Genomic DNA, 25759 nt, shown 5'->3' on the forward strand with positions numbered 1-25759 from the left:
ACGCAGAATAACTACACCATAAAAGGTGTAGTTATTCGGTGCGAAACTGGTGGCGATAAGGAATCTTACCTTTCACCGCCAGTGATGTGTCTGCAGCGTCGGCCCCGGTACCACCCTGACTCCTCTTCTTCGAGGGCCGACTCTGCCCCAAGCTAGCTATTGCACGCGGAAAGGAACTTTTCGCCTGCAATAGCGTTAGAGAATGACCCCCTAAATGAACAGTGAGATGGGCGAGACTGAGGGCAGTTTGTATGAAAATCTGCAAACTGAAACTTGTTTGGACAAGTTCCTGGAGGAAAAGTCCACAAAATATTATTAGTCAGGTAGACTAAAGAAAGCTATCACTGGATTCTTCCTACAGAGAGTGAACTTCTTATGGTAGGTGTACTATTGGGAGGTGAATTTAGTAGAGCTGTTAAGTGGTAATTATAAACTTACTAATATTCAAGGGAGATCCGAGATAGTAAGAATTGAGATTCCGCCAGTCTCTGAGAATAGTCAGCCTAGACAACCAGCAATATAATTTCATATAATATTTGGAAGGACCCCGCCTTTGCATGATTTTGCAGGTATACCAAGTGGAACCTGATTTACACTGGAAGGTGAATGTCTCTCAAAGGCGTTTACTAATTCTTTGATATTTCTGCACCAAAAATGGATGGTGTACGTAAAGTGAAAAAAGCCTTTCAGCTAGATCTTGCAGGCAAATGCTCCAGGTTTGAAAACTACACATAGGAGTAAATTTTGAAAGTCATTAGGTATCTAAAGCAGTCCCATTTAATAACTGATTAGGGATGAGCACCTTAACTTAGGAACCTCTTTTCACTAGACATCTGAAGTTTGGTGCTTAAAAGGTAAGTGGATATGGGGGCAGAGTTAGGGCAGGGAAAATATTAGGCGCTTGGCATTGATTTCCAGTGCTATGCACTTGGGTGCCAAAATTTAGATAAATGAATTGAAGGTCTTAAATTAGGTGCCTCAATTTTAGATGCCTAAATTTAGAAGAATTTTCAGTTCAAAAACTAGTCGCCTATGTAAAAACATTAATAACAATATTGACCTTTTCTGTCAAGCCTGTCTTATCAAATCCTGAGGTCCTGACTGAATTTGCACATGTTGTCTGACAGCTTGCAAAATGCTGCATGCTTTGATGTATAATTCATGTCCTATTTGGTTTCACAGCTACTGAATATTTAGCAGCTATTTCAAAAGAATTAAGTTGGATTTTCTTGTTGTTGATATTAAAATTGTATTCTGCAGTCAATGAAATCCATGCATAAACCAAAAATCTATTTTTATATGTTTTTGCCTTTACATTTTTTAGAAATACCAGATGACATAGGCAATAAACAAGGATGATGACAACCTACAGAGAATTTAAATAAATATTGCTTACATTTTTCATAGATTTTAATAGAAATATTATGGATTTTATTTTGTTCAGTTTAGATGCTGGTACTTAGGGACATGCTATCATTTGAAAATGAGGTGGAAAAACATTTGCTGTTTCATTTTGTGTCATTTCAGATTGGAAGTTACATTTAAAAAAAATGTAATGTTGTTTTGTTTCATAGAAGGGCTCCCTATAAAGGAGTTTGGCCTGGCAGCTATGCCAGTCCAGTATAGAATAGTGGAATGTACCAACTTTGACATAGCCCCCCCCCCCCCCCACACACACACACTCTCTAGAGGCTGCTGACTGGTTTATACCTGCTTGCATATACTCAAGAGACCCTTAGTGGCTGTGTGGATTTTTTAGTTTGCATTTGAGAGAAAAGAATCTTTTCTTTCAGTTTGCCTTAATTTTGCATAGTAAAGGCCCAAAGCCTTGGCTGAGGAATCTTAGAAATAGAAATTACAGAGATTAATTTCCAACTCACACTCAATGGTAGCTAAATTGTCTAAGATTTTTGAGTGGTTTATGCTAAGAAATGTTTGTTGGGAGGAAGATTTTATCTACCCTTCCGACCCATGAGAGCAGAGAGTGCAGAGTAATTTACTTTATCAAGTCATCTTTCTGTCCCTCAGTCTCAGGTTTCCTTTGCACATTCAGCATTAGGAAAAAAATCACAATTATAGGGCCAGATTTTCAAAGGGTTACACACACTGGGCCTATTTTAAAAAGGCCCGGCGACGCACGTAAAGCCCTGGGCACGCATGTTATAAACTCGGGCGTACATGTGCGCATGCACATGTAGGCCGCGCACGCTTCTTTTAAAATTCACCCCATAATGTTTAGCTTCTTTATTGGCATTCTGATGAGGACTGTGCAATTAATGCCCAGGGCCTTGGAGATTGATCCTTCCCCCCATGTAGAGTAGTATTGATAGAGACTTAGCTCCAGTATTTAGTGTAAGTCCTGTGATTCCCTGAATATTTATTTATTTATTTATAGTTTTTTTATACCGATTTTCCTGCATAAAATGCATATCAAACCGGTTTACAATGAAACAGAATAAGCAGGAAGTAAAATTCCTTAGTCTAATACATTTAAACGTCAATAATGAAATAATTTTAAACAAAGCAAAAAGCTAAATAACATTAATAAAAGTTAAATTATTAACATAAACATAAATATAATTATATTAGAAGGACCACAAAGGTTAGCACAAAGGGGAAAAATGCCTGGTGGAATCGCGCCGTTAATCGGGTCGCCGCTGGCTGGTCGATCTGACGTCGGGGGGGGGGGGGGGGGGGGGGCGGGTCTTCACATCACTGATTTTCTCTTTTAACATCTCAGTTCATTTTTACTATTTTTTTGTGTCTTTTTCTCACAAGATGAATATCACCCAAGTCACATGCTAAATTCATTTAGATTGCTCTAATATTAAAAAAAAAAACCAAAGAAAAAAGTGAAAAGAAAATGTTTTCCCTGTACTGATAATGAATATTATTTCAAAGTCTCATACTCCCTGTCCTAAATTCCTGGCTTGTTTTCCAGGATACTGAAATTCAGAAAAATGTATCTACAGGTTTCAAAACATCTGCACTGGTTTTTCTCGGGAAAACTGCTAGGACTTTTTTACTTCAGTAGTTTTCTGCATTTTGTTTTGGGAGGGGGTTTTTTATAATGTGTTTTTTTTTTTTCAGTTCAGGAAACAACCAAACAATGATTTAAACAAATTGAAAAAATGAAATCCTCCCACCACTGAAATGAAAAAAATGAACTGAACATTTTTGGGTTGCACATCTCTGTGAGCCGCAGATTCCCATAATTAACATATTCTATTTACTAAACTGAAAATAAAATGCTTCTTTCTCCCTTTGTTATCTGGACAAGTTTCAAATCACTTTGGTTCTCCTCCTTTTCCAGGGTCTCCTGTCCATTTTTCATTTATTCTCCTGTGTTCTTCATTTCCTCTCTACACTCTGACTGTGATCTTTCCCTTTCATCTCATTTTTCTCTATGCCTCACTATAATTCATAGCTAGATTTTATCATCTCCCAGTCCCAACCCTACATCTCCCCAACTCTCCCCTCTATTGTCCCTTCTCAGTCCCATCATCCCCCATCATTGGTTTACTCCTTTTATCATCTTCAGCTCTCAGGACCCCTTGTCCTTTCCCACAGTCCTTTCTTTGAAGCCCTCTTTTCTCTCAAATCATCCTCTACCTTCCCTCCCTCACCTCTCTCACCTTCCATCCTCCCTCTCCCTCTTCCTTTCCTCAATTTATAATCCCTCCCTCAATATCCATCCTTCTACCTGCCTCTCCTCCCTCACCTTCAATCCTTTTAACCTCTTTCACCTTTCTCCTTCCTCTTCCTTTCATCTTTCAATCCCCTCACTTTCCATCCTTCTGCTCTTCTTCTTCATCTTTCTTCCCTCCTCACCTTACAACCCTCCCTCATCTCACATTACACATTGCCCCACCTTACAACCTCTTCTTTACATTTCAGCCCTACCTTCCATCTTTTCCTTCTCTTCCTCTACCCCTCCATCTCATATTCCATCTTTCCCTTCCTTTACTCCCCCAACTAAGCTTATTCTCACCATCCACAATTCCGTTCCTCTCCCCCTTCCTCTTCACCTCTCCCTCCCAACTACCCTCCCCTGCAGCAGTCAGACAGGAGAGAGAAAGGGAGCCAGCAGTGGAATTTCTAGCCTTCTCTTCTCTCTCTCGCTCAGAACAGCTTTTGAACTATGCAGGAAGGAGCTGAGCCCGTGGCAGGAGAAAGAAATTATAAGCCACGGATTCTACTCTCTTGCCAGTTGCACTTTGGAGGGGGCGAGGGAGCACAATCACTAATCTTCAACCCTGCGGGCTATTAGAGGAAAAAAGGCTGCAGGAACGGCCAAATGTTTTTCTGACCTACAAAGCCATGAAGAAATTGACAGGAGCAGCTGTAATTACAGGGTCATCTCTGGAGTGCAGGCAATGGTAGGAGCAACCTGTCATCTTCGGTTCCTTGGGCAGCTGCAGCTCCAGCTCCTCAGGCCAGAAGGCAGTACAATAGAGGCAGCTATTTTGCAGCTATATTGGGAGAGAGTTGTGGCATCTCCTAGTAGATGGTGCTTATTGCTGAGGTCACATTGGCCATAGGCTAGCTACAGCTCTTTATCTGTTAGTATTAGAGAGAATGTACCTTTTTCTCATTTGTTGTTGTTGTATAAGCTGGTGTAGGCTTCTTTGTAATTGGCATAGCTAGGATCTGGAACCGGTGACGGAACTCAGTAAACCCCATACGATCTGTGTAACCTATGGGAAGCAATGAAATGCAGACTTCAGTAGGTGCAGTACAATTCAGTTCATCTTTAAGAATAAAGAGATTCCCTTGAAGTTACACTGTATAAAGCTATTATAGCAATCAGAGCTGTTATGGGTTTTTTCCCAGACTGACAAACCATGTATTTTAGGGGTATTTTATTCAGAATATATACATTTGTTTATATAAATAATGGTGTAAAACTATGGTTCTGAAACCAGTCCTTGGTTTAATGCAGGGAGATCTGGGGAAATTAATCAGCTTAGAAGACCTGTATAAGCAGTATTAGCATAAAAAGTTTAAATATCTGAGAAGGATTCCCATCTAATGCTTAGCCACATAGATCTGTAGCATATCGAAATAGGGAATGGCCAGGTAATATTCTGCCTTCCTGAGCCAATGAGATAAAGTATCTCCCAACTAGGCCTCAATACCATATACAGCAATATAATATCTATTTTATTCCATTTTGTGACAAGGATATAAGCCAAAAGATACTAACATTACAAAAATAATATTTTCTTAAAGAATATTGACAATGCATATACTTATGAGCAAATAAGGAAAAGAAAAAGGCCAATAGAGGCAGTGCAGTTGTAAAGACAGAATGTGGTCTCTATTCAAGTTAATATCAGTCTGTCCCAGTATTAGCAATAGCTTATTGTTTGGCTTGACTAACAATAAAGCACCTTGAAAGAATGCTTTGTATTTTATTGAAAAGGCAGACCTGTTACTATGGGGAAAGAAATGGCTTTTTTGCTTCTTATGGTCTTTTGTTTCACAGTCTGTAGGGCACAAAGTTTAAATGCCAAGCCAAATAGCATGCTAATTACAAACACATTAAACATTTTTGCTGGATCGCAATGAAAAAGCTCAGCTGGTGCGAGTCACATGTTAACAAGAGTCAGTCAGAGGTATGATTGGATGTCTGGAATTATATCATTATCAAATTATTATTACTGTTATCTTGTGTTTTTAAGTGTTTAGGAAACAGAAGATTTTAATAAAAGTTTGAATTAAAAGATGAGCAGAAGTTGGGGAATATTGGGAGGTGATTCAAGTCTGTAAATTGTTAAAACCCAATAAAGATATTTAAAAAAAATAGATGAACAGAAAATAGACAAATCAGTTCTACAGTTCATTCCCAATAGCCTGCTTTTACTCTGTATTTTTATTATGACAGGTAATTAACGTTTTTATATCCTTACTGATGCATCAGTTTCTTAGTTGCTTACTCTGTATGTGATTTTCCTGTCAGTCAGTTATGTACATAATGGTTCGTGTATTAGTAGCATGCTTTGAAGTAGCTTTTGTTTTATTAAGTGCTTGATTTACTAAGCTTTTATTTCTATAGACAGAGAATGGAGGAAAGCCTTAGTAAATCAGACACAAATAAGCTGTCAAGAGATTTCAGAGAAGCAATTAAAGAGGTTCAGTCTGATTTTTGACTTAAAGATCTGAATCACCAATAGTCTCCAGTGCAATTGAAAAGAAATCAAGCCAAAAATCCTTTAAAGTGTTTGATATCCTACCTATCCTACATAAACGCAAGGCATCTAGTAACTGTGCCCCAAACAGCTGTATTCTCAGCATGGGGATGTCCAAGGCAGTTTGAATGCTTTCTCCTTCTTCTCCCTCCACTCTGCTGGAATGGGGAGGGGTCTTCCTGTCTGTGTCATCTGCTCCTGATGTTGGGACAAAACAATGGACAAAGTGTACATGGGATCGTTTGATCAGATTCATCAGAGCATCCTAGGGTAGAAAAAAAAAAGAGCATAACCTTTCATAACACAACACAAAACTGGCGGCTTGTCCTGAGTACAAATCATGCATATTTCCATTCCATTTTTTCACATTCTTTATCCTCATAGCAGCTGTGACTTGAATATTTGAGGCAGGCTGCCATACAGCTCCATCAGGATATGTTCACCCATTTACGTTTTAAATTTTAATCCTAAATTCATGTTGGAAGAAGGGGAATTGTTTTTCAGTATTAGAATGCTCCTGGATGGAAGCTGAAGATACAAGGCCAGTCAAAAGTGCTCCCAAATATTCAGCAAGTTATCCAGTCTCCCAAGTCTACGGAACCAGTGTCTCAATGATCAAGACCATACATTCACCCCAATAATTCAGCCTATGATGTACAAACTTTATCCTCATAGCCATACCATATCCAGAAACTCATTTGTAGCACATGTGAAATGTAAACTAATAAACGCTGATGCACTTCACTAATCCACAATAATTGCTCCCATAGGAAATGCTAACATTTGATTATATTCTAATAATGTATGAACAAACCCAATCTTTATATTTTGTCACAGGGTTTTAGTTATAAATGGACGTGATAAAAAATAAAAGACCCTTACCATGGTTTAGGGAGATTAAGTAAAGTTTAGTTTGTGATCCAACTGACCTGGATTGTGCTGTGTGGTGATGGGGGTCACTTGGCAATAGTGATCATAACATGATCAAATTTGAACTAATGACTGGAAGAGGGACAATATGTAAATCTACAGCTCTAACACTAAATTTCAAAGGGGAAACTTTGATAAAATGAGGGAAATAGAAAAATCTGAAAGGTGCAGCAGCAAAAGTTAAAAGTGTATGACAGGAATTGACATTGTTTAAAAATACAATCTTAGAATTGCAGTCCAGATGTATTCCACGCATTGAGAAAGGTGGAAAGAAGGCAAAATGATTACCAGCTTGGTTAAAAAGTGAGGTGAAAGAGGTTATTTTAGCCAAAAAAAAATCCTTCAAAAATTGGAAGACGGATCTATCTGAAGAAAATAGGAAAAACCATAAGCATTGTCAAGTTAATTTTAAAACATTGATAAGGCAGGCTAAGAGAGAATTTGAAATGAAGTTGGTTGTAGAGGCAAAATCTCATAATAAAAATGTTTTAAAATATATCTGAAGCAAGAAACCTGTGAGGGAGTCAGTTGGACCATTAGATGACCGAGGGGTTAAAGGGGCTCTTAGGGAAGATAAGGCCATTGCAGAAAGTCTAAATGAATTCTCTGCTTCTGTGTTTACTAATGAGGATGTTGGAGAGATACCGGTTCCAGAGATTTATTTTATTTATTTTATTTATTTAAAAATGTTTATATACTGCCTTTACAATTCAAAAGAATTAATCAAAACGGTTTACAACCAAACATACATAATAAATAAACTTAAAAATATGACAAATTAAAACTAACATTAAAATAATAGCACAATAAACATTCATGTCCTACGACTTTACACAGTAAAATTGAATTGACTGTAGAGTATTATTTCTTATGGATATTGTCTGTTTGAAGGTAGATAGTGACAATGTGGGAGATAATATGGATATTGTCTGTTTGAAGGTAGATAGTGACAATATGGGAGATAAGTGAATGTTAATTTTATGAGTTAGAGAATAAACTATAGGCTTTCTGAAATAAGTAGGTTTTTAGTGATTTTTTAAACTGTTGTATAGAAGAAGTAAGGCGGAGGAAATCTGGGAGTGAGTTCCATCCAGGAGCCTGCTACTGGATGGAACTCACTGCTATAGAAGAAGTAAGGCGGAGGAAATCTGGGAGTGAGTTCCATCCAGGAGCCTGCTACTGAAAAAGCCCTTTTTCTAGTTAATTCATGTTTTTAAAGATGGTTTTAAAGGGTGATGTCAGATGAACTAAACCAAATCACTGTGAACCTGGAAGATGTAGTAGGCCAGATTGACAAACTAAAGCGTAGCAAATCACTGGATGGGATAATATGCACCCCAGGGTTCTGAAGGAACTAAAAAATGAAATTTCAGATCTATTAGTTAAAATTTGTAACCTATCATTAAAATCATCCATGTATGTGAAGAATGGAGGGTGGCTATTGTAACCAATATTTAAAAAGGGCTCCAGAGGTGATCCGGGAAACTATAGACCAGTTAGCCCTGACTTCAGTGCCGGGAAAATAGTGGAAGCTATTCTAAAGATCAACATCACAGAGCATATAGAAAGACATGGTTTAATGGAACAGTCCGCATGGATTTACCAAAGGCAACTTTTGCCTCACAAATCTGCTTCATGTTTTTGAAGGGGTTAATAAACATGTGGATAAAGGTGAACCGGTAGATGCAGTGTATTTGGATTTTCAGAAGACGTTTGACAAAGTCCCTCATGAGAGGCTTCTAAGAAAACTAAAAATCATGGGATAGGCGGCAATGTCCTTTCATGGATTATAAACTGGTTAAAAGACAGGGAATAGAGAGTGGGATTATATGGTCAATTTTCTTAGTAGAAAAGGGTAAACAGTGGAGTGCCTCAGGGATCTGTACTTGGACAAGTGCTTTTCAATAAATTTATAAATGATCTGGACAGGAATATGACAAGTGAGGTAATCAAATTTGCAGATGATGCAAAATTATTTAGAGTAGTTAAATCACAAATGGATTGTGATAAATTGCAGGAGGATCTTGCAAGACTGGAAAATTGGGCATCCAAATGGCAGATGAAATTTAATGTGGATAAGTGCAAGGTGATACATGTAGGGAAAAATAACCCATGCTGTAGTTACATGATGTTAGGTTCCATATTAGGAGTTACCATCCAGGAAAGAGATCTAGGCATCATAGTGGATAATACATTGAAATCATCAGTTTAGTGTGCTGCAGCAGTCAAAAAAAGCAAACAGAATGTTGGGAATTATTAGAAAGGGAATGGTGAATAAAACGGAAAATGTCATTATGCCTCTGTATCACTCCATGTTGAGACCGCACCTTGAATACTGTGTACAATTCTGGTCGCCGCATCTCAAAAAAGATATAGTTGCAATAGAGAAGGTACAGAGAAGGGGGACCAAAATAATAAAGGGGATGGAACAGCAACCCTATGAGGAAAGGCTGAAAAGATTAGGGCTGTTTAGCTTTGAGAAGAGACGGCTGAGCGGGGATATGATAGAGATCTTTAAAATCAAGAGAGGTCTAGAACGGATAAATGTGAATCGGTTATTTACTCTTTTGGATAATAGAAGGACTAGGGGGCACTCAAGTATCACATTCAAAACTATCAGAGAAAATTATTTTTCTCTCAACGCAGAATTAAGCTCTGGAATTTGTTGCCAGAGGATGTGGTTAGTGCAGTTAGTGTAGCTGGGTTTTAAAAAGGTTTGGATAAGTTCTTGGAAGAAAAGTCCATTAACTGCAATTAATCAAGTTGTCTTAGAGAATAGCCACTGCTATTACTGGCATTAGTGGGTTGGGAGCTACTTAGTTTTTGGGTAATTGCCAGGTATTTGTAGCCTGGATTGGCCACTGTTGGAAACAGGTTACTTGGTTTGATGGACCCTTGGTCTGACCCAGTATGGCAATTTCTTATGTTCTTAACATTACATTTAAAAAAAAATGCCACTTTGGTCATATTAGGGTAGCTCTAACCATGTTGCGGCCTGGGAGCCGCGGTTCGAGAGTGGACCCTTGAGCCAAACCACCCTGGGTAGAGTAGCTCGGGAAGTGGAGCCACAAGCACAGGCCTTCGCCCGGGAACCAGGAACCCCCCAGGAGGAGCCCGTAGGGTCCTGGAGCCTTGGGACTTGGGAGTGCAGCTAAGCTCTTCACCCGGGAACCAGGACCCCCCCGGAGGAGCCCATAGGGTCCCAGTCCCTTGGGACTTCTGCACAGTGATAGTCTCTCTAGGAAGGCCCAGGCAAGAATGAGCACAGAGTCCAGTAGCAAGAGCCAATAGGCCAGGGAGCACAGAGCAAGCGGAAGCAGGATCAGAGTCAGTAATGTCTTGACTGGAACTTGCAGGATGCAAGATGGGAGCCAGCCGCGGGTAGGCCAGAGCCCGGCAGGAAGTAGAAGGTATCAGGACCCAAGACAGTCTGGCAGTAGTTCCAGTCCAGGCCTGCAGGAGGCTCTGTCCGGAGGACAGGAGCGTGGCAGCTGCGGCAGAGACGCCGTGGACTGAGGCAGGCGGCAGGCAGCGGTCGAGTCAGGAATGAGCAGAGGTCGGTGGCTGGCAGCAGGCAGAAGCAGAGTCAGGAACGAGCAGAGGTCGGTGGCTGGCTGCAGGCAGAAGCAGAGTCAGGAACGAGCAGAGGTCGGTGGCTGGCGGCAGGCAGAAGCAGAGTCAGGAACGAGCAGAGGTCGGTGGCTGGCGGCAGGCAGAAGCAGAGTCAGGAACGAGCAGAGTTCGGTAGCTGAAGCAGAACAACGGAAGTGCAACTAAGAACTACACACTGTAGTGACCCTCGTTGCAAGGCCATGAGAGGACTGAGGGACGCCGGTTATATCGGGCTTGGGGCGTGGCGTGACTAGCTCAGGCGGGGTCAGGCTTCCGGTGAGCGTACGTCCATAACACGCGTCCCCGCGGGGCGGCAGCGAGACAGCCCAGCAATGGCGGACGTCCTGAATGCTCAGCAGAGCCACGGAGGCGGTGTTCCCAGCCTCGGAGCTGAGCCCTGAACACAGCTAGCAAGGGGGAAGCGGTGGAGACCGCAACAGTACCCCCCCCCCCTTTATGGCCCCTCTTGAGAGGACCGGGTTTTTCAGGATGATCTTGGTGAAACTGATGCAGGAGATCCTTATCCAAGATATTCCGGCTGGGTTCCCAGGTGTTATCCTCGTCACCACATCCTTCCCATGCTAGCAAGTACTCCCATCGGCGATTATGAAATCGAATGTCCAAGACGTCCCGTACCTGGTACGTTGGGTCCTCATCAACGGTGGTGGTAACAGGATCCGGAGGTGCAGGGTGATACCGGGAAAGAACCACTGGTTTGAGTAAGGAGGCATGGAAGACGTTGTGTACCTTAAATGAAGAGGGTAACCGAAGTCGGTAGGATACCAGCCCAATTCGCTCAGCCACTCGGAAGGGACCGCAGAACTTCGGTGCGAATCGTCGTGAAGGTAGACGGAGGTGCAAGTTTCGGGTGCTGAGCCAGACTTTGTCTCCTGGCTGGAATACCGGTGCGGGTCGACGATGGCGATCGGCCGTCCGTTTGGCCCTGGCATTGGCCTGTAGGATCTGTTTTCGGGTTGCATGCCACAAGGCCTGGAATTGCTGGGCTGTAACCTGAGCAGCAGGAGAGGCACTGGGAGCCTCTAGCGGAAGTGGTGGTCGTAGGGGTTTCCCATATACGAGATGGAATGGAGATTTGCCCGTGGCAGCATGAACTTGGTTGTTATAGGCGAATTCAGCCCAGGGGAGAAGTTCGGCCCAGTTATCCTGTCTTTCATTAATGAAGGCCCTTAGATAAGCCTTAAGTGTCCGGTTCATTCTTTCAGTCTGTCCATTGCTTTGTGGATGGAATGCCGTAGAAAAGCTAAGCTTTACTTGGAAACACTTGCAGAGGGCTCTCCAGTAGCAAGCCACAAATTGCGAACCTCTGTCGGAAACTATGTCCTGTGGAAGGCCATGGAGCCTGAACACATGTTGGGTGAACAGGAGGGCCAATTCTGGTGCAGTGGGAAGCTTGGGTAGTGGAACCATGTGGACCATCTTGGAAAAACGGTCAACCGTGACCCATACGACCGTGTGTCCTTGAGAGGGAGGCAGGTCCACGATAAAGTCCGTGGCTATATGGGTCCATGGCTCGGTCGGGACTGGAAGCGGGTGTAACAGGCCAAAAGGAGAACCAGGGCTGGGTTTCTGGCGAGCGCAGGTGGGGCAGGAAGCCACATAAGAGGCGACATCACGCCGAATGGTAGGCCACCAGTAGAACCGGTTAATCAGTTCCAACGTCCTGTCACGTCCGGCATGCCCTCCAACCAAGGAGTCATGGGCCCATCGTAGTGCTGTCAACCGGTCCCAGCGAGAGAGCGCCATGCGGTCCTGCGAGACGGTAGTCAGAGCAGAGAGCCGAATCTTGGAGGGATCCAGTATGAACTGCGGAGAGTCAACCTCCTCTTCGGCACAGGTGGCCCGAGACAGGGCGTCAGCCCGGATGTTCTTAGCCGCCGGCCGATATTGCACGATGAAATCAAATCGACTGAAGAACAGGGCCCATCGTGCCTGACGGGGGTTCAGTCGTTGAGCCTGAGTCAGAAACTCCAAGTTTTTATGAACCGTGTAAACGGTGGTTGTATGTAAGGAGCCCTCGAGCCACTGCCGCCATTCCTCGAGGGCGAGCTTGATTGCCAGCAGCTCCTTATCCCCTATGGAATAATTGATCTCTGCGGGTGAGAACTTCCGGGAGTAATACGAGCACGGGACGAGTTGCCCAGAGTCGGAGTGCTGGCTGAGAACAGCTCCTACCGCGATGCTGGACGCATCGACCTCCACGATGAATGGCCGCGCCGGATCTGGGTGGCGGAGACAGACCTCTGAGAGAAAGGCTTCCTTGAGATCAGAGAAGGCTTTGATGGCCGTCTCAGGCCAATGCTTGACATCCGCCCCTTTCCGGGTCAAGGCGGTAAGGGGAGCCACACGGTGAGAGTATCTGGGAATAAAATGTCTGTAAAAGTTCGCAAACCCCAGGAAGCGCTGGAGGGCTTTAAGACCTGAGGGTTGAGGCCATTTGGTAATGGCGGCTACCTTCTCCGAGTCCATGCGAAAACCGGTAGCAGATATAATATATCCTAAGAAGGGTAGAGAGTCCGCCTCGAACACACACTTCTCCAGCTTAGCGTATAGGTGATTCTCTCGAAGTGCCTGAAGGACCTGACAGACATGTTGACGGTGGGAGTTCAAATCTTTAGAGAAAATAAGGACGTCGTCCAAATAGACAATCACATGGGAGTGAAGCATCTCTCGGAGGACCTCATTCATGAGGTGCTGGAAGACGGCGGGGGCATTACAAAGTCCAAAGGGCATTACGAGATATTCGTAATGCCCATCACGTGTGTTGAACACCGTCTTCCATTCGTCTTCCGGTCGGATGCGTACGAGGTTATAAGCCCCTCTCAGGTCCAGCGTGGTAAAGATGCGGGCACCTTGAAGACGGTCCAATAGTTCAGGGATGAGTGGCAGCGGGTAGCGGTTCCTCTTAGTAATAGCGTTGAGACCATGGTAGTCAATGCATGGTCGTAGTGACCCATCCTTCTTGCCCACAAAGAAGAACCCTGCTCCTGCCGGGGAGCGGGACGGACGAATGAATCCTTTGGCTAGGTTCTCCGAGATGTATTGTGACATCGCTTTGGTCTCTGGGAGAGAGAGGGGATACACCCGGCCGCGAGTCGGCGTAGAGCCAGGCACCAGATCAATGGGACAGTCGAAGGGCCTATGTTCCGGAAGAATCTCTGCCATCTCTTTAGAAAAGACGTCCTGATATCCTTGATAGGCTTTGGGCACAAGGGGCGTGGAGCAGAGATGCAGAGTGCTGGGAGGATGAGGAAGTTTCAAGCACCGGTCAAAGCAGGCAGGACCCCAACTAACCAACTGGAAGTCATCCCATTTGAGTGTTGGCGAAGCCAGGGCAGTCCCAACACTAAGGGATGCACGGCTCTCTCCAGGACGAGTAGAGAAATCTCCTCAGTGTGGAATAGCCCCGTCTGTAGGGTTACGGGCTTCGTAGAGCAGGAGATATGTCCAGGTAACAAAGTCCCTCGTATCGAGGAAATGCGTAAGGGGGGATTCTTACGCTCGGTGGGCAAACCCAATTGGTTCACCAGGTCTGCCACAATGAAGTTCCCCTCGGCCCCTGAATCAATAAAGGCCCGGATCTGGACCTCCCCACCGGGGTACTTGAGGGTTACTGGCAGAGTGCAAAGAGGAGCGGATCCAGTAGCGCCTAGGTGTAGCTCCTCGGTATAACCTAGGCACGACCGTTTTCCCGGACGCTCGGTGCAAGATGACAGGTAGTGTCCTTTACCACCGCAGTATAGGCAGAGGCCTAACGAGCGTCGACGGCTCCTTTCATCTGGAGTAAGTGGTGACCTGCCCAGCTGCATGGGCTCGGGGGTTGAGTTAACTGCAGGAGAACGCCTCTGCTGAGAAGGCCTGCAGGAGACACATGACTGACTCCTGCTACTAGACCGAGTCTCTCTATCACGCTGTTGGAGCCGGCGGTCGACCTTGCCTGCAATATCCATTAGGTCGTTTAACTCCTTAGGAATCTCTCGCCCCGCCAGTTCATCTTTAATCCGGCCAGCCAGACCCTCAAGAAAAATTCCTTTTAAACAGTCATCTTGCCAATCCAGCTCCATAGCCAAAGTCCTGAAGTGGATGATGTACTCAGCCACAGGGCGTGTGCCCTGTCGAAGATGCAGAAGCTTGGAGGCGGTTGTAGACCGCCGCGCAGGGTCATCGAACGCCAGGCGGAACTGGAGGAGGAACTCCTGGAGGTCCTGTAGCAGGGGGTCTGAGCTTTCCCACAAAGGTGATGCCCATTCTAGGGCCCTGCCATCCAGTAGAGAAAAAATGTATGCCACTTTACTTGCTTCTGTGGGAAACTGGTGGGGTAACAAGGTGAACCGTACTTGGCATTGGTTCAGGAACCCGCGGCAGGTCTTACTGTCTCCCGCATACCTGCTGGGAGCTGGCAACTGGGTATTGGGTGCGGCGCCAGATACAGGTGACCTTTGGCGAGTAGAAGCAACTAGGCGGGAGGACAGTTGATCCACGGTGGCAGCAAGTGTGTCAATGCAGAGTTGCTGCTGTTGCAGGCGTACAAGAGCCTCCTGGGATATCACCTCAACCGGGGAATGACAGGAGTTAGACGGTGACTCTAAATGTTCAATTAGCCCCTGCATGGATTCTAACACCAGGTCTACGTCCCGTACCTGTTGTCGCATGGAGAGGTGCATCTGCTGTGCCATGTCGGGTAAGGCGGTGGTCATGGATGACTCCACCGAGTCCATGGCCTTGCAATCTGTTGCGGCCTGGGAGCCGCAGTTCGAGAGTGGATCCTTGAGCCGAACCACCCTGGGTAGAGTAGCTCGGGAGGCGGAGCCACAAGCACAGGTCTTCGCCCGGGAACCAGGAACCCCCCAGGAGGAGCCCATAGGGTCCTGGAGCCTTGGGACTTGGGAGTGCAGCTAAGCTCTTCACCCGGGAACCAGGACCCCCCAGGAGGAGCCCGTAGGGTCCCAGTCCCTTGGGACTTCTGCACAGTGATAGTCTCTCTAGGAAGACCCGGGCAAGGGTGAGCACAGAGTCCAGTAGCAAGAGCCAATAGGCCAGGGAGCACAGAGCAAGCGGAAGCAGGATCAGAGTCAGTAATGTCTTGACTGGAACTTGCAGGATGCAAGATGGGAGCCAGCCGCGGGTAGGCCAGAGCCCGGCAGGAAGTAGAAGGTATCAGGACCCAAGACAGTCTGGCAGGAGTTCCAGTCCAGGCCTGCAGGAAGCTCTGTCCAGAGGACAGGAGCGTGGCAGCTGCGGCAGAGACGCCGTGGACTGAGGCAGGCGGCAGGCAGCGGTCGAGTCAGGAACGAGCAGAGGTCGGTGGCTGGCGGCAGGCAGAAGCAGAGTCAGGAACGAGCAGAGGTCGGTGGCTGGCGGCAGGCAGAAGCAGAATCAGGAACGAGCAGAGGTCGGTGGCTGGCGGCAGGCAGAAGCAGAGTCAGGAACGAGCAGAGGTCGGTGGCTGGCGGCAGGCAGAAGCAGAGTCAGGAACGAGCAGAGGTCGGTAGCTGAAGCAGAACAACGGAAGTGCAACTAAGAACTACACACTGTAGCGACCCTCGTTGCAAGGCCATGAGAGGACTGAGGGACGCCGGTTATATCGGGCTCGGGGCGTGGCGTGGCCAGCTCAGGCGGGGTCAGGCTTCCGGTGAGCGTACATCCGTAACGCGCGTCCCCGCACGCGTGCGGGGCGGCAGCGAGACGGCCCAGCAATGGCGGACGCCCTGAATGCTCAGCAGAGCCGCGGAGGCAGCGTTCCCGGCCTCGGAGGTGAGCCCTGAACACAGCTAGCAAGGGGGAAGCGGTGGAGACCGCAACAAACCATTCAGATTCATTTTGAAGTGCTCATAAAGGATGCATAAATTGTCTGTTTTAATTAATTAAGGAAAAGAACACAATGGTTTGTATATTTGTGTATTGGAAGAATAGTCTATTAGGTTTCAATTGATTAAATGCCCTTACGCCTGATTTTATAACAGAAAGATATGTTCCCCTTATGCAGCAAAGTATCAGCATACTCTTCCCTTGTTTTTCTTTACTATTAACTTGGGTCCAGTTCTCCCATTGCCTTCCTCCCTAAAGTGTTATCCATTTCCTTCTCAACCTTCTTTCTGACCTTGCAGTAAAACTTTGTCTAGTCTTCATGAATCCAGTGCTCTCAACCAATCCAACAGCAAGCAAAAAAGACATAGCTTGTGCTTCACTTCTGGGACCCAGATCCTGGAGCCGACCTCTCTACAGAAGAGCCCATTAGGGATTCCTGACTGAGGTTATCATCAAGAAATACAGAATGCTACCTCAAGGCTGACAGAATTTGTAAGGGCAAGAAACAGTTAAGGAATCAAGCAAGGGATATGTTCTGGCTTTATTTTTCTATAACTTTTGACTCATTAGACTTCAATAATTAAGCATATGCATTTGTTTACAAATGAAATGAAAAATGCAACAAAACACCCTCATTTCATTTTGTTTGATAACAAAGCACACACTCCCCAAAATTTGGTGATTTTTTTTTTAGTAGACATTTGTTTTGGAAACTCAACAAAACCTCCCTCCAATAAATTAAAATTAAACCCGTCCTCCAGCATCCCTCATAAGCCTCCCATCCTCTCCCCTGAGGTACCTTACTGGGGTCTGCTAACTCACAAAGTAGAAAGAGGCAGTAGAAAGAGGCAGGAGCAATTCCCAGTTGCTCCTGCCCCCTCCCCCCCCCCCCAGACCCAGTTAGAAATTTTCACAGAGCCAAAATGGCAACAACCTCAGGGCTGACCCGCACATTTTCCTATCAAGACTCAGCGGGGTAGGTGCAACTGAGGATTGCTCCTGCCCCTTTCTACTTGACAAGTTGGCAGAAGTAAGGTACCTCTGAGAGGGAAGATTATGTGGAAGGCCCATGGAGGTAAATGAAATGAACCAAAAAAAATGTTAAACAAATTGAAAAAAGCTCTGAAATGAAAAAATATGTCCCTGCATGTCACTCTTCATTATGCTTACTGAGATTTATGGCTATCGATAATTTGAAATGTAAGAACTTAGCTCCAGCCAAGAATGAAAACAAGCTCTCCATACCCCCAGTGAATAAAAGAAAATTTATAAGAAACAATGAAATCAAGATAGTGATGGTATGAGTAAATTAATAAATCAGTCTGAAAATTAGTTTTATTCAAAAGTAAACATTACAAAATGGCTTAGAACCAATTCACTCAGGTTTTCAGGACATCTCTAATGAATATGCAAGAGATATATTTGAATATAATTGAAGCAAAGTTGATGCAAATCTATTTCATGCATATCCATTAGGGATATGCTGAAAAACACAAGCAGATTGGTGTAGATGGGGACTGAAGGTTGCCTAAACCTGGCTTAGAGTCAATATGAGAAAAAATTATTTATTTATTTAGTTATTTTAAAATAATTATTTCCCACACCCTCCACAGATCAGGTCAGGTTCCAAATAAATATACATAAAAACATGTCAATTAAGGTTAAAAAGACAGTTAAACAATAATTATACAAATATAGGATTCCTTCTAATCTTATGGTTACTTGGATTAACAGGAATGAAGATGAGTCTAGGTAATTGGTATGAAAGCTATTTTGAAGAAATGAGTTTTCAAAGCTTTCTTAAACTGTTTCAGATCTTTTATGTGATGTGTGAAGGTAATGAATTCCAAATAATGGGGCCTGCTATTGAGAATGCCCTTCCTTGTGTTACTGCAAGATGGACTAGACGAGCTGGAGGAATGTCAAGCAATGACTGAAAGCAAGTGTAAGGTTCTAGAAGGTGTATATATCTTGAGTATGGAGCAGATTCAAGGTGAAGTGGCATTATTGAGAAGGTTGTAGATAAGGATATCGAGTTTATAGTGGATAAGTTGTTGAATTGGAAGCCAATATAATTTTTGAAGACTGGGTGCAATATGGTTATAGTAACTGGTTCCTGCCACATTCTGAACCAGTTGTAATGGCTCAATTAAGTATTGAGGGAGATCAGTGTAAAGGGAGTTACAATAGTCGGTAGAATGAATCAGTGATTGAAGAACCGTTCAAAAGTCAGTTGGTTTGAGAAGGCATTTTAAATTGTGGAGGACCCTCAGTTTAGCAGATGAAGAGGATTAGCATTACAAGCAGGTTTGCAGCTCTTGTCCATGGTGACAACTATCTTAGTACTATGCATTAGAGGTCAATAGCTCCAGTCTTCAAGGGCCACCAACTGGTTGGGATTCCAGGATATCCCTACTGAATATTCATGACAAAGATTTGTATGCACACTACCTCATGCATATTCATTAGGGGTGTTCTGAAAACCTGACTAGTTAGTCATCCTTGAGGACGAGTTGCCCACTTTTGTTTTCCATAGCATTCCATTGCTTAGACTTAACTGAGGAGTACGAAACTTCTGTTCTTGAGTGCTACAAGTCAGTCATGTTATCAGGATATCCACATTGAATATGCTTGAGGTGCATTTGCATGCAATACAGGCAGCGTATGCAAATGCATCTCCTGCCTATTCATTGTTGATATCTTGAAAACCCAACTGCCTTATGGCGCTCGAAGACTGGAGTTGCCTACCCCTGAATTAAAATGCTCTCTTTTCATTCACCAATCTCCCGCCACTTATGTCACAGGGATTGCAAAGAGTAGCCATTATTCACATCATCAAAATAGCTTTGTGACTCACCATTTGAAGTATGATTTGGGCACACACTGAATTTCTTTTCACAGCAGCGAAACTGCTAGTGAAAGTCTTTCTCACGCAGCCTACTCGCTGCAAAGCTTGCTGGGAGTTTCCCTCCAGACCTGCCACTGAGCGACAGATCAGTGGAATTTTGGATCGTATCAGGAACAGGTTCTTGACATCACTCCTAAGGTATTAAAAGAGGAGACGTAAGATCACAATGTCTTCAAAACATACAACTATCTTGTTTGTGCCTAAATTACTACTTGTTCCAGAATAAATGGAGAGAGAAAAGGGTATGATTAATAGCTCATTGCTCATGGAATTTAAGTTAACAAGAGCCACAAACCAGTGGAATTTAAGTTTTCAAGAGCCACAAACCAGTTTAGTATGCATGAGATAGACTTGCACTGACTGCTTCCATTGTTTGCAAATAAATCTCATGCATCTTCATTGTGGTTAAGCTGAAAATCAGACCTGTTTGTGGCTTTTGAGAACTGGAGTTTGCCACCACTCAATTATCAGGTTAGTTGTGTTACTGTATAGGTTAAAGGAACAATTATGGCTACACTGCATGGTAATTTTCTAAAAGAGATGCTCTGATAAGGAGGAAGTACATAAAAGTTGAATGCATTCATTTTTGCTGCATAGGTTGAAGGACAATTCCATGTTTATATCTTAATGAATTCACCATGACATCCAGATCAATTTAGTTAATTTTAATGCAGCAGTGCCTTCTGTAAATCTATGTTATGCCACATTATATTTCTCTGTTGCCTTCCATGGACACGGCCCAAACCCTCCCCCTTGAAAAAAATGAGTGCCTTTCCTTACCCTTTGGAGAATTTATTTTAGATTTCTTTCATCTTAATTTTGCTTATTACTATGCAAGTTCATATTCAAAGCTCAGGACATAGCCAGACAAACCCTGAGTTTTCCATTTCCCGCCTCCTTGCACTGGATACATTTATCAGCTAATTCATTAGCCAACTAAAATCTACCCAGATAAAAAAGAGGCAATGTGGAGATTTCAGAGGCAGGGTTTAAGATGGTTAAGTTTAGACGGCTAAATCTTTTTTTTTTTAATTCTTTATTTCTCATTTTCAAGTATACAAACATGTTAAATTAGTTTGCATTCATGGTTTGGTATCTAACTTAAAGTAAATAAAATAAATCTTTTCCAAGACATACTAAAGGAAAATCATTAATGCCAATACCATTTAAACATATCAAACACAAGTGAGAGTGAGTTGCATAATGATATAAGAAAACAATTGGGAGAATTACTCATAATGTTTTACAATAAGGGCTTTCCACATAGAAACATAGAAATGACGGCAGAAGAAGACCAAATGGCCCATCCAGTCTGCCCAGCAAGCCACGCACTTTATCCATTTTTTTTTCCCTTTTTCTCTCCCCCACCTGTTACTATTGGCTTCCAGCACTCTTCGGCCCTAATTCCCCTCCACCCCACCACCAATGTAGAGAGCAGCACCGTATCTGCATCCAAGTGAATTCCTTTCTAAAATTACTGACTAGGCACTGGGGATGAAGATGGAAGTTTCCTTTGTTCTAAAAAGATCCTTTAACTGTTCGGGTATAAAGAAAATATATATATCCTCTTGTTTTTTTTATCAGACACTTACAAGGAAAACGCAATGTAAATGAAAAACCCATGGAAATTACTTCTTGATGAAAAGCCAGAAAGGCTTTCCGCCTTAATTGTGTAGATATCGCCAGGTCTGGGAATATTTTCACTGGTTTGTCCAAGTAATTAACTGGATATTTGTTGAAGTATTTCTTCATTATTTGATTAATATCATTGATAGAAGAGAAATTTACCAATAAGGTACCCCATTCGATAACTTGAGCGCTAGAACTCTCAAGAAAATTAGTGAAATCACCTTGAAACATTAAATCTGATCTATTATTCATATTCCTAGGTTTAGGTAGGAAATAGCAATTCATTACCATTGAAAAATCTTCCGATACAATGCCAAGAGTTTCAGACAAAAATGTTTTTAATGTAATTAGAGGTATTTCCCCAATTACTCTGGGGAGATTTAGAAATCTTAAATTGTAAATTTGGCATTATTCTCGAGAGATTCTATTCTTCTAGTAAGAATTTCCCTATCTTTAACAACAGCTGCATTCATTTCCTGATTTTTTTTCTGACCATCTTCAAGCCCCTTTATTCTATCGGCAGATTCCTTAATTTGTTTCTGAATATGAAATACTTCCTGTTGATTCCCAGCACTTAACACATCTACTTTCTCTTCCAACCCCTTTATATTAGATAACATTCCAGCCATCATATCCTACAAAATGTCTAGTGTTACCACTGCAGGACGAGTGAGAGGTCCTGGTATTGTACCATGGGCTAGTTGGTCAACATTCCCATCTAAGGGATTTAATAACTCCAGTTTCTTCTCACCACTTCCTGGAGTTAAACCAATGGTACTTAGAGCTCCTTCCCCTACTAGTCCATTATTGCGGGATAGAAGTATTCCCATTTCAGGGCTAGTATTGATGACCCCTACTGAAACTTCCTCAGGGCTTCTCTCACACAGTCTCTGTGCAGGTGGTACTCCGGTGTTCGGACTTAGGGAGGCCTCATCTGCTGGCTCAGACTGTCCTCCCTGACAACCTAGCACATCAGATTCCTTGGTTTCCACATTCTTTAAAGCAGGGGAGAGCATAAAACGGCTGATCTCCTGCTGTATCGGTGAAGGCAATGGGAGTGAGGGAAAACCCCTCACTTTCCCTTTTCGTTTCGGAGGCATATTTATACCTACAATTTAATTGCAACTTAAACAGTATAGACAACCGCATATGCTCAGTCTATGTTGCCATTTCCACACATGCAACAGAATAACACACAGGAGAGACTGAGAGAAAATTATTTTCTTTAAAACGTACCTTTAAGAAATCCATCCAATTGGAATGTTGTTCCTGACGAATCCAGGCGAAGCCACCAGCTAAGCCGCCCGCCCCTTAAGCGCGCGCGGCTTTAGCAGCATGCCGGCGTCTGCTGCGCACCGCAAAGTGTACCGCTTAAGTGGGGCTCTTCTGGGTTCCGCCTCCAGATCCACCCTTTGACGTCACAATGTTGCATTTCTTCTCAGCTGGAGATTACCATTGGGAAAGCAATCTCTCACCCCTGGGACTCGTATAGGTGGTCCAATGCAGAGAATGATCTCAATTCTTGCTCCCTACGCTCTCCTAGACGGCTAAATCTGGTTGTGATGGAAGGCAGGTCTGAAGTTGTCCGGGTTAACATACCCGGCTAACTTTAAACCCAGCCAGGTATATTCAACGAGATGACAGCCACTAAGACATTCATCTTACAGGAGGAGGAGGAGGTAAGAGCCTCTCTTCCTCTTGCTGGGATAGAGGGATGCTTTTGGGGTTGGGGGATGGGGGAATGCTCCATTTTATTAAGAAGGGGAAGGAACTGCTCCCCACAAAATTCAAGTGAAGGAGTAGCCTAGTGGTTAGAGTAGCAGGCTGCAAGCCAGGGTTCAAATCCCACTGCTGCTTCTTGTGACCATAGGCAAATCACTTCACCTTCCATTGCCTCAGGTATAAATTTAGGATCTCATTTACTAAGCATTTCCCCCCATAGACACAGAATAAGAGAAAAGTCTTAGTAAATCAGGCTCTTAGATTGCAAATCAGCTTAGATACAGAAACCTACGGTTTCTGTATCTAAGCTGCCTTAAAGCGTCGGAAAGTGAGTGGTAAAGTTTCCTGGATAACTTCATCCAGTTAACTTTAGCCAACAAAGCTATAGCTAGCCTATGACAGTAGGTGCCACTGCCAGAAGGGGCTGTGACAATGCTGCTTCTGAGGCCCAAAGGGAGGGAAACAACAGGAAGGGAGGGGCTGGATTAGGGAGCAGAATCGCTCTTTTATGGTCTGATCTGTTCTGTCTGCTCCAAGTTCTCTTCCTCCCCTCCTGTTCCCTGTAAAATAAGGAGAGAGGGACTGGATGAGAGAGCAGATTGGCTCTTTTCTTCTCTGCTCTGTCTGCTCCAGCCTCCGCCTCACCCCTCCTCTATCCTGCAAGCTGCCTTGGAGAGTGGCAGGCTGAAGCTGAAAGCAGAGAGTTGTTCTCTGCTGAATAGGATTTTTTGCTCAAGCTCTGATTATCTAACCCTAGGAAAGAGGGAGAGAGAGAGGATAGTGCTGGGATCAATCCTGGAGGGGAGGAAGATGTGTGTTGGGGGAAGTGGAAGAAAGAAAGTTGATAAGTTGATGAACGCAGCCCTCCCCCAGTCCAAACCAAATCTTAGGGTGATCACAACTCTAGTTTCCAGGTATTGCATTTACAGAGAGGTGACTGGGTGGGGAAAGGCGTTGGAGGGAGTGTTTGCATCCTGGCCTGGCAGTGTCATTGCAAGTAGTGTAAGTGCTGATCTCAATCTCATTCATAAAAACAGATTGGGTTAGAAAACTAACCAACTATGAAGGAGAGTCATGCAGCTGACAAGACATACAGAACTTATGACAAACAGAGAAATCTAATGAGAAACTAAGTAGTGAAATGTGTGGCAAATGGGCCAGCCAGGTGTGTGGGAGAGGAGCCTGTTGTGCAAAGGACATTTGGTAACAGGAGCCGCATGCACGCAGTAAAGTTGTTGCTTCTGTGTCCTGGATGTTAATGCTTTTATGGTACGGCAGATTTGCTATAATTGCTTTGAATGTGGTTTGGCAGGGCTTTGTGGAGCATCATAATGTGCCTGGTAATAAAAGGAGATTGCTTTGCTGATAATGACATCTAGAACCTAATTAGTTTAATATACTAGCAAATCAAATAGCTCAATAGAAGAAAATAGGCATATCATTATGGCTTAAAGGCACACACTCCCTTTTCAACCCCCTACTGCTTAACAAGGTAGATATTACTAATCAATTCGGTGGAGATTGAGTCAGTTCTGATAGAGGTTAAAGATCCATCCATACAGATCTAAAAGTCATAGTTTTATCTACTTATAGGTTATAAATAATAATAGCATTATGTTTTAAAAAATAAATTACAGTCTCCCAACTTATGGTGTTATGTGCCAAATTGCCTGGATATGGCTCTGTAAATAACCAAATCAATTTAGCCAAAGATAAGTTCCACTGAATATTCAACAAAAGTTAATCCAGGTAACTTTATAATGTCCCCTGCCATTGAGCATACCCATTTAATAGGGACACTGTTTGGTAGGGGTGTGCATTCGTTTTCGACGTATTGGCAATCCGCAACGTATGTCCCTATTCATTGTATTCATGGGGAAGCAAAACGTATTGCGACTCCCCATGAATATAACGTATCATCATACGTTTGGCAGTGCACGCTTTTCTTCACCGCCATTTGCAATCTGAGGACGCCATTTGGGTGTATCCAGAGCCAAAAACCAGCCCTTTCCTGTAAGTCATCAGTGACCTCACAGCCCTGTCAGAGTGCATCAGACAGGCTGGTACGGATATCAGAATGCAATGAATCAGCGATAAGATTTTGTGAAATGCACTGAATGCAGCCAATCGCGCTGTCATTCAGTAGTCGGTGACAATTTTCCTGATGACCCAGCACTATATATACTTAAGCACGTGGCATGCCATGCACTTTCTTTGCAGGGGTGGTGTGGGGAGGTGGTCTCTGCGGAAGGTGGGTGCATTCAGAGCTAGTCTGAGTTCAGAAATCTGTATTGAATTGCTAGCTAGGCTAGTTACTCAAGAGAAAAAGATATTTATTCTTTATTTGGCTGCAGTGCCTGTGCCAGCTAGCTCTATTTGTTTTTTAAGCAGTTTATTTAGGTGATCTGAGACGGTCTCTCTGTGCCAGGGAGAGAAGCTGCCAGCAGTGCCATTTTGTTTAATTCACCCTCTGGGCTAGGCTGCAAGCAAGCACCATTTGGGTGTTGTAGGTGGGAGAGATATATTAAATTTTTAGCTAGTTTGCTAGAACTTCCATTGGAAAATATATTTCATTGATGTTCCTGTTGTGCCAACAATTCAAGCTTTTTAAAACTGAATTTGTTTAATTGAACTCACTCAGTCTCTCTGTGCACTGGGCATCAGTGCCAGTGGGCTGGCAGTTTAGCAGACTCAAGTTTATTATTGGGACAGTCTGTGCAGTAAAATCCCTAGTCTGCCCCTTTTGTGCTTACAAACAAGCTGTGTGTGTGCACACCACACACATTACATTAGTGCATAGGAAGGCACTGTGACAGTGGGCACTGGATAGTTTAGCAGACTCAAGTTTATTATTGGGACAGTCTGTGCAGTGAAATCCCCAGTCTGCCTCTTTTGTACTTATAAGCAAGCTCTGTGTGTGCACACCACACACATTACATTA

The 25759-nt window shown here is 43.8% G+C and overlaps 1 protein-coding gene across 1 annotated transcript in view; it reads right to left on the minus strand.

Moving 5' to 3' along the window:
- MYO18B (myosin XVIIIB) overlaps positions 1 to 25759 on the minus strand; it is an 815563-nt gene that overhangs the window by 435503 nt on the left and 354301 nt on the right. Inside the window, exons 20-22 of the mRNA XM_029619020.1 lie at positions 19417 to 19600; positions 6237 to 6456; positions 4585 to 4697 (exon numbers count right to left, since the gene is read on the minus strand). Coding sequence (XP_029474880.1) covers positions 4585 to 4697; positions 6237 to 6456; positions 19417 to 19600 — 517 coding nt within the window. The remainder of the gene's footprint in view (positions 1 to 4584; positions 4698 to 6236; positions 6457 to 19416; positions 19601 to 25759) is intronic.

The sequence above is a fragment of the Rhinatrema bivittatum genome, chromosome 11 (assembly GCF_901001135.1).
Source record: "Rhinatrema bivittatum chromosome 11, aRhiBiv1.1, whole genome shotgun sequence".
Taxonomy (NCBI): Eukaryota; Metazoa; Chordata; class Amphibia; order Gymnophiona; family Rhinatrematidae; genus Rhinatrema; species Rhinatrema bivittatum.